Source organism: Bos taurus, chromosome 25 (genome assembly GCF_002263795.3).
Source record: "Bos taurus isolate L1 Dominette 01449 registration number 42190680 breed Hereford chromosome 25, ARS-UCD2.0, whole genome shotgun sequence".
In the NCBI taxonomy this organism is placed as follows: domain Eukaryota; kingdom Metazoa; phylum Chordata; class Mammalia; order Artiodactyla; family Bovidae; genus Bos; species Bos taurus.
Genome location: NC_037352.1, coordinates 35909623 through 35918747, shown reverse-complemented (window position 1 = coordinate 35918747; position 9125 = coordinate 35909623). Strand labels below are relative to the sequence as shown.

General features: G+C 58.5%; 1 protein-coding gene across 1 annotated transcript; it reads left to right on the top strand.

Moving 5' to 3' along the window:
• Nucleotides 1-3701: 3701 nt before the first annotated feature.
• On the top strand, nucleotides 3702-8880 carry GNB2 (G protein subunit beta 2). Its single transcript, NM_001097561.1, has 10 exons — nucleotides 3702-3753; nucleotides 6103-6248; nucleotides 6460-6498; nucleotides 6614-6720; nucleotides 7026-7089; nucleotides 7172-7334; nucleotides 7414-7480; nucleotides 7814-8015; nucleotides 8106-8322; nucleotides 8405-8880. The coding sequence occupies exons 2-10, from the start codon at nucleotides 6192-6194 to the stop codon at nucleotides 8509-8511; spliced, it is 1023 nt and encodes a 340-aa protein (NP_001091030.1). The 5' UTR covers nucleotides 3702-3753; nucleotides 6103-6191; the 3' UTR covers nucleotides 8512-8880.
• Nucleotides 8881-9125: the final 245 nt, after the last annotated feature.

Below are 9125 nucleotides of genomic sequence, written 5' to 3'. Positions count from 1 at the left end.
TAGAAGTTTGTGGTGTCCTTAAACAGAAAAGAACCTGTGCTTCCATGCCACCTCCCCCCGCTTCCTGAGAGACAAGATTCAGATACAGTAGTGGGAAATGCCTGGGCCGCACTGGACACAGAAGTGGAAGCCACAGGTTGAGGAGGGCCAAGATGTCCCAGAATCCTGAAGGATCTAGTTTGGGGTTGTTACTTAAGGCACTGAGTTTTGAGGACTCTTCATTCTAGCAGCTTGGACTGTAGTCTAACTAATTGACTATCCTTTGGATATGGGGCATGAGGAAGCGAGAAGCTCCTGGGTGGACGGTGGTGCTGTTAACTGGGCCAAGAGACTCAGAGGAGGGGCAGAGCTGGGCAGGATGGGGTGGGGTGGAAGAAGATTACTTTAGTTTTGAATATGTTGAGTATGAGACATCTATAAACAAGTGGAGTGTAATCATGGTTTTAACAACCAACTCTGCAGGGAAGGGGAACCTCGATCTCAAGCATTTGCTGACTTCCATGGTGTAAATATTGCCACCATGATGATGATGTTACTACTATCAACATGACCTCATTGAATAAGGAGTTGGGAAGAGAGGGATACAGTAGGCTCCTGTGAGCTGGTCCAAGCTGGCACTAGCTGACTCCAACAGTGCACCACTGTCCAAAAACATCCAGGTGGAGATGTTCAATCTGCAGTTGGACAGACAACAAATCTGAAAGAGAAGATAGAGATTTGAGAGTGATGAGCAATCAGTGGGTAATCAAAGTCCCAGTAGTGATTGGAGTGAATAACTTGGAGTGAGAAGAGGCTAAAGTCAGGATCCCAGAAAATCAGTGTTTATAGAAGATCCTGAAAGGCAGCAAAGGCTGAGGAGAAGCCTGAGAAAGAACAGTCTGAGGGAGGACGAAGTGTCCCACATCGGGGCCAGATTTTCCACATGTGCTCCAAAGCTTCTGCCTTCTCATAGAAACTGGCCATCCACTGGTCATCCCCTACCTGTCTGTATCTTCACCTCTGTCTCCTCATTGTCCTTCACATTATTATCTAAACAAGCTCTAGAAGTTCCCATCAAAACACAAATATCTTGATTCCACATTCTCCCACTGCTGCTGCACCTTCCTACACCCTCTCTCAGCCAAGACTCCCAAAGTTTCAGCCACCTTGGTCATCTCTACTACCTCATTTCTCACTTGCCCTCAGGCCGCTGCAAGCAGAGTATCCAGTGCAAAAGCTCCACACAGAGCCAGGATCAGCCTCCACAGTGGTCAATCCTATGCCCGCTTCCCAGTTCAGCCTTATCTCACCTCTCTGCAGCATTCAACAACATGTACCATTCCTTTTTGGAACACTCTTTTGTGTTCCAGAATTCCACCTTCTCCTGATTTTCTTCTTAGCTGGCTTCTCCTTTGGCAGCTTGTTCTCCTCTGCCTGACCTTTAAATGTTGGAGTTCCTCAGGGCTTGGTCTGAGGCCATCTTGTCTTTTCCCCGAACCTCTTTATGACTTCATCTGCTCTAAAATGCCACTCATTCTCAAGGCTCTATTCCAACCCAGATTCCTGCTGAGCCCCAGACCTACTTAGACTGCCACTGCTGAGCATTCTGCCTTGCACCTCTCCTAGGCACCTCAAGCCTAACACGCCCCAACTTAAAACTCTTGATCTTGGGACTTCTCTGCTGATCCAGTGGTTAAGAATATGCCTTCCAAAGCAGGGGACGCAGGTTCGATCTCTGGTCGGGTGACTAAGATCCCACATGCCACGAGGCAACTAAGCCCACGTGCTATAACTAGAGAGAAGCCTGATGCCCCAACCAAGACACGATGCAGCCAAATAAAATAAACAAATAAATGTTAAAAACAAAACAAAAACTCTTGATCTTCCTCCCCAAATATATCCCCTCCCAACTGCTCTGCTCTCAGTAAATGGCACTTCCAAGCTGCCAGTACTGACAGCTATGCACGTGGTTGTCTGCCATCGTCTCTTCTTATACACTAAGCTCCCTGCAGGCAGAGGAAGGCACACAAACTCAAGGGTGTATCACCAGGGCCTAACACATCACTGGGACTCATAAATATTTGCTGACTGAGTTAAAGTAAGGAAGCATATTAGCACAGAAACCAGAGTGAGAGGAAGCAGTGTCAGATGCCTTATAGAGATAAACAAAATTGGGTTCTAGTCTGAGTCTGCTAGTTTTCTAAATGACTCTAGGGAAGTCTCTGCCCACATGTAGATTAAGAGGAAATAGAAGTAAATTATAAGGTCCCTTCCAAATTGTAATTGACATCTATTATCTACTGTTAATATATCACTGAACTGGTGAGTGCACATAAACAGAATTTGTGCATAACTAAGAATGACTTTAAAAATTTTTTCTTTAAAAACTGGTGCTTTGATGGGAATTCTCTGGTGGTCCAGTGGATTAGGACTCCATGCTTTCACTGCTGGGGCCCAGGTTTAATCTCTGGTTGAGGTACTAATGTGCTTCCCCCATGGTTCAGATGGTAAGGAATCTGTCTGCAATGCAGGAGACGGAGTTCCATCCCTGGGTTGGGAAGATCCCCTGGAGAAGGGACTGGCTACCCACTCTAGTACTTTTGCTTGGATAATCCCTTGGACAGAGGAGTGCTTTGAAAACTATCTGTAATGCCTTTACCAGAGGCTACATGAAAAGTGTTTGATAATTTTAAATTGCATGAGGACTCAATGAAAGCTCTTCATTGACTTACCAGAACATTTTCCCAATCCGTCGGGATCTCATAACTAACCAAGGTGACTTGCAGAGGAGGTAGCTATCAATAGTCTCATTTTGTAAATTTGGAAGCTGAGGCACTTACATTCTCAGCCTTTTGCAGGGATGGTCCAGAGCAGGGTTCATCAAGAGGCTAGCACCGCACACAATAAAGTCGATAAAGCTGCCCTGGTTCATGTCTCAACTCTGCAGCCCTAGGAATCTGTTTCCACTATTTTAAATGGGAACAGTGCCAGTACTTCATAATATTTTCGTGAAGATTAAATAAGCATGGAAATCAATAAATACGAGTTGATATTACAGTGTCATGCAGCCCACTGGACAACGCGGGGACATTGCCTGGGCAGGAGTTTTTTCACAGCACACCTGAACTCCCAGGAACTGGCTTGGCCCCTACTCCTTCCTGGTCGGTTATCTTCGGAATGGCCGCCCTTTCCTCTACCACCTCAGAGACCCGCTGCCCAGCGCGGGTCTGAATCTCTCTAACCCCGCCCCTGCACAGGGGCGTGGCCTCACTAACAGAGGCGGAGCCAAGGCGGAGAGCTGGGGCGTCGAGCTCCCCTTCCCAGTCTGGAGCCGCCCAATCCGGGAGGGCGGGTCACGTGACCAACCAGCGGCTTCACCCTCCCCTCTGCCGGTACCACCTCTGCCAGCCCCAGGGGGGATGTCTTGCGTCTTTTCGGGAAGCAAAGCAATTTATTTCGGTCCGTTTTGCTTGGAAATAGCTGGGAGAACTATCTTTGATGTGACAGGGTCAATCTTTGCACCTTAAGTGATATTTTCCCTTCCTGCCTCCCCCCACCGAGCAGTTGGTCTCGCCCAGCCGGGCCCTGGGCGCGGCGGCGACGGCCGCGTCACTGGCGGGCGGGATCCCTCCGCTCTGGGGAGAGCAGCGCTGGACGGTTGAGTTGGGGTGACTGAGGAAATCCATCCGCGTCGCCGCTGCCGCCTCCGCCGCGGAGGAAGACAGGACCTGCCGCGCTCCTCTACCGACCCTTCGCAGACTCCCACCGCCACAGGTACCTCCGCTGATAAAAGGAGTCCTCATCCCCCCCGCAAGCCCCAAATTCCCATCGGGGAACCTCTCTTCCGTCTGTCTCCCCGGTCTGGCCTCTCGGGAGCGGACGTAACTCTCCAGACCTCCCCTCCCTTCTTTTGGCCTCGTCGCTTCCAAACCCGGAAGGGGAAGAGGGGGACCCTCGCCCCCAATTAACGCACGCGCTCCCTGCACCATCGGGGGGAGGTGTTTCGCTTGGCCCCAGGCCCCATCCTAGCCCCACCTGCCTCTTGCTCCCTGAGAAGTTGGGGGTCTAAATTCGGGGCTTCCTCTAGGCCCCGTCCCGCCCCTTAGCCCACCACTACCACCCTCCTGCCGGCCCCTGAGTAGCACCCGTCGTGTCCTCGCATTTCGCACCCCAGCCGGCGTTCGCCTTGCAAAACTCCAGAATCCTCAGAGAGGCAGGCAAGGCCGCGAGGCTGTCCCTCCCTTCGTCTCTCCTCGATTTGGGTTCTGTCCCGTCTTTTCTGGCCTCATTACCCGGGACCAGAGGCCTCGGCACCCCATTCCCTTTAGTAGTCCTGACCCCACGCTTGGCTCCCAGGCGCCCCCCTATACACACACACTTAGCTATCTTTTGGGCAAAATGGAGGTCGTGGGGGCCGGAGGGCCAGGCCCACTGCGCTTCGCAGCGCGGCACCGGCCCGCGCCTTCCAGCTGCCAGATCCGGGGACCCTCCCTTGTCCCCTCCCCTTCGCCCCGCCAGACCTGCGGAGGCGGTGGCACCCACATTTCTCCTTGGGACCCCGGCTGCTGTATGCCCAGAGTCCGGGGCCGCTGAGGGGGCCTCTGGAAGGTGATGGGGATTGAGGGCTGGGAGCGTCGCCCCCGCCCCCAGCGGCTTCCTCCTGGCCTGCTGCTTCCTTCTGCCCCGGGCGTCTGGCGTTGCCGCCCGGCCTGGGCTGCCGGCAGCTGGAAGGAAGGGGCTTTGTCCGGAGCTGGGGAAGTAGGGTGGGGAGCTCTGCCCCCCTCCTTTCTTTGGAGGGGCGTCCTCTGGCGCTGGCGTAGAAATCTGAACAGACCAAGGGGAAATGTCAGTGGGGAAGAGGAACGCCCAGGGCCTGGGGGAAGTGGGACCGGGGGCGGGGGGGAGCGGGTTGGGGGGATGTCTGGGTCGGCAGAGTGCAGTGTGCATGGGCAGATCACACAGGTGTCCAAAGTTGGGGGGGCGGGCAGGACTCCGAGCCCTGGAGCGGAGCCAGCCAGGCCCCGAGGGCCCCTGCGCCGAGCCCGCGGCAGGGCTCTGCGGGAGCGGAGGGCGCAGGGGCTAGGCCGCCTGGGGCTGCCTGCTAAGCTCGCCCGCCGGCGCCTGGGAGAGAGCAGCTCCGCGCTTCTGGGCCCGGGACCTCTCTTCGGAGACCTAATTACTGGAGAGCGGCTCCCACGGGCTTTCTGCGGGCGCGCCGGGGCGGGCGGCCTCGGCGCTGGAGGGAGCAGCGGCTTGGGGCTGCCTTCCCCGCCACCCTCGCCTCCACCCGCCGCGGGCGGCTAATGGGGCGCAGCCGGCCCAGGGATAATCCGGGGTGAGCCGTCCCGAACCTATTAGTGCCCAATCGGCTTTTCCCAAATCCTGTAAACAGCCACCTTGGCCGGCTCTGGGGAGGGGCAGGAGGCTGGGTCGGGCGGGGGCGATTGGGCCGGGGGTGGGGTCACCCACCCTACAGGTTTCAGCCTTGGATGCGGTTGCCCTGGCAACCGGGCTAGGGTGGGGGCACTTCACCAATGAGGTGCTCTCAGTCCGGGTGACGGTTGCCTAGGCAACCCCACGAACAGACCAGCTTTCCCCTGTGGGCTCCCCCACCCCCAATCGAAGCTGGGTGTGTGTGTGTGTGTGTGTGTGTGTGTGTGTGTGTGTGGAGGGTGTGCGGCTTATGGGGGTGAATTTAACGAGGCACCGCCCCTTTTAAAATTAGGTGCTAGGAGGGCGGTGCCTGTGCGGCAGGGGCGGACGCCGGGTCTGTTTTCGAAGGGACTCTCCCCGGCACCCCCCCTTCCGCCAGCCCCCCAGTTCCTGCCACGGGTGTCCCGCCCGGGCTGCTGTCCGAGGGAGGGGTTTCCCCTGCGCTTCCTCTTGCACTTCTCGCTCCGTTTCCGGGGGGCGGGAGAAAGATTGGGGAAGTCAGCTGTTGCTCGGGTCACGGCTACGTCTCTCCGGGCCAGAGACCCGGGCTGTGCCGGGGGGAACCGCGGCCACTGCTGGCGCCCCTCCCCCTCCCACCGGTGCTTACCCCTTCCGGGCCGCGCTTCGGCCCCGCCTTTACCCCTGCTTCCCCGGCGGCCTTGGGCCTGACGTCAGCCTTGCATCCCCTAGGCCTCGGGCCAGCGGCGAGGAGCTGCCTCCCCCAGCCCCCGTCCCGCGGCCCCCAGCCGCCCCCAACCCCGCCCCACGGGCCCGGCGCCATGAGTGAGCTGGAGCAACTGAGACAGGAGGCCGAGCAGCTCCGGAACCAGATCCGGGTGAGGGCCTGGCGGGCGGCTGAGCGGGCAGGACCCGGTGGCTTGTGTGTACCGGGCTAGGGGAGGCAGGGGAGGGGGGTGCGTGTGCTTGGTGGGGGGCAGTACCCTAATCTCTTCCTGTCTCATCCTTTCCACTCTTGTTTTCCGTTCTCTTTCCTCTCCTCCCCATCTTCTTTCCTGCCCCTCTGACGGGCTCTGCCGTCTCTTATAGGATGCCCGAAAAGCATGTGGGGATTCAACACTGACCCAGGTGAGAGGAATCAGGGCTGGACTTGGCTTTAGGGAAGGAGCTCGGGTGGGAGGCATATTTCTCCGTGGGCCCTGCCACCGGAACCTTTCTAAGCCCATTCTGCCTCCACCTCCAGATCACAGCTGGGCTGGACCCAGTGGGGAGAATCCAGATGAGGACACGGAGGACCCTCCGTGGGCACCTGGCCAAAATCTATGCCATGCACTGGGGGACAGACTCAAGGTTGGTGAGGTCGAGGCTGTGTGCTGAGCCATTGTGTTCACCCTGGGCTGAGGCAGGGTGGGCAGGGGCCGCCTTGCACATTGGGTGTCTCAAACAGGATGCTTGCGTTGGCAAGTGAGTGTGGGAAGACCTGACTTCCAGATCCCCGCCAGGGGCCCAGGAAACAGGACCAAACCGAGCTAGTGGGAACCTCCGGGCTGCTACCGGAAGTTGTCTCTCGCCAGATGGGAGAGGGGAAGGGTGTCCTGCCTCCAGAGGGGCCTTCCCACCCAGACCCCTCTGGCTCTCCTGTCTCACTCCCGCAGGCTGCTGGTCAGCGCCTCCCAGGACGGCAAGCTCATCATTTGGGACAGCTACACCACCAACAAGGTAGGGGCAGCGCCTGCGGCTGCCGGGGCAGGGCTGCGGCGCCCAGCCGGCTCTCACCCCGGGCACTACCCCTTGCCCCCAGGTCCACGCCATCCCGCTGCGCTCCTCCTGGGTCATGACCTGTGCCTACGCGCCCTCAGGGAACTTCGTGGCCTGCGGGGGACTGGACAACATATGCTCCATCTACAGCCTCAAGACCCGTGAGGGCAATGTCAGGGTCAGCCGGGAGCTGCCTGGCCACACCGGTGAGCCTGGGCCCTATGGCGGGGACAGGGGCTGCGCCGGCTGTGCTGACAACCCCCGCTGACCAGCCCCTTCCCCCAGGGTACCTGTCATGCTGCCGCTTTCTGGATGACAACCAAATCATCACCAGCTCTGGGGACACCACCTGGTGAGGGCCTGCCAGCGCCAGGCAGGCGGGGCTCACCCACACTTCCTGCTGAGGGGGGGGGCGCCGGGGGGAACACGGCCTCAGGGCTCAGGCAGCAGGTAGTCACCGCCTGCTCCAGGAGTGGCAGCGACCACCTTGCAAACCCTTCAGCCTTTTGTTCTGGTGGCAGGAAGGAGGGACGAGTGTGAGGCAGGAGCAGGCGCTGGCTGCCAGTGCTCCCAGCATGGAGATGGCCTCGGGCCTGAGCTCATGCGGTGGAGGGGTAGGGCAGGGGCAGAGGGCATCTATCCTAACCCCTCTCTGACCCTTTCCTTCCTTCCGTCACCTCTCCAGTGCCCTGTGGGACATTGAGACCGGCCAGCAGACTGTGGGCTTTGCTGGACATAGTGGTGATGTGATGTCCCTGTCCCTGGCCCCCGACGGCCGCACCTTTGTGTCAGGCGCCTGCGACGCCTCCATCAAGCTGTGGGACGTGCGGGACTCCATGTGCCGACAGACCTTCATCGGCCACGAATCCGACATCAACGCCGTGGCTGTAAGTTCTGGGCAAGCTGGGATGGCCCCTCTCTGCCAGGCTCCCGGCCCTCACTGCGGCCTCACCCCACTCTGGTCGCATGTCCTGCAGTTCTTCCCCAACGGCTACGCCTTCACCACGGGCTCTGATGACGCCACATGCCGCCTCTTTGACTTGCGGGCCGACCAGGAGCTCCTCATGTATTCGCACGACAACATCATCTGCGGCATCACCTCTGTTGCCTTCTCGCGCAGCGGCAGGCTGCTGCTCGCGGGCTACGACGACTTCAACTGCAACATCTGGGATGCCATGAAGGGCGACCGTGCAGGTGAGACCGGGAGCTGAGCAGGGGGCCAGGCAGGGACAAGGGAACTGGGCCGGAGGGGTTCTGATGCCCCCTTCTCCCCCAGGTGTCCTCGCCGGCCATGACAACCGTGTGAGCTGCCTCGGGGTCACTGACGATGGCATGGCTGTGGCCACAGGTTCCTGGGACTCCTTCCTCAAGATCTGGAACTAACAGCCCCGACCCCAACTGGGCCCAGGCTAGGAGGGGCCCTGCCCGTGCCCACACTACAGGCCGGGAGCTCTGGGGCTGGGTGCACACCGAGCCTCCCTCCCCGGGCCACGGGGCCTTGGGTCCCTGCTCCCCTACCCAGGTTTGGTTCCTCCCGGGGCCCCCACTGTGGAGATTAAGATGGGGATAGAATGGGGAAAGAGGGGCAGAAGGCCCTCATCCTTTTGCTGCCCTGGGGTTGAGGCCTCATCCCGCTGGAGGGCCAGAGGCAGGAGGTGGAAACTCCAGGGGCTGGCTTTTTTAAAACTGGTTTTATTTTAATTTTTATTATATTTTCAGTTTTTCCATAAAGGAACCAATTCCAACTCTGTACCTGGTCTCCACCCTTGCTTGTTGTCTTTCTCACTCTAGTCTGTTCCCAGTGGCAGAGTGGCTGGGGGACCCCCCAAGTAGGGATAACAAGTTCCCTCGCTCCCTCAGTCAGATGCACCCTCAGTCAGATGCTGGATCACAGGCAGGACCACCTCCTCTGGGTCAAAGGTCATGGGCATCCCACAGGCACAGCCCTCCCGTTTCTGGTCTGGCTGCCCCCCACCCGTGGCTCAGTTCCCAGCTGA

Excerpts from the sequence above, each read along its gene's own strand:
- GNB2 (NM_001097561.1), top strand. The coding sequence starts at position 6,192 with ATGAGTGAGCTGGAGCAACTGAGACAGGAGGCCGAGCAGCTCCGGAAC. Across the intron at positions 6,499-6,613 it reads GGGATTCAACACTGACCCAG|ATCACAGCTGGGCTGGACCC; the intron begins GTGAGAGGAATC and ends CTCCACCTCCAG. Across the intron at positions 6,721-7,025 it reads CACTGGGGGACAGACTCAAG|GCTGCTGGTCAGCGCCTCCC; the intron begins GTTGGTGAGGTC and ends TCACTCCCGCAG.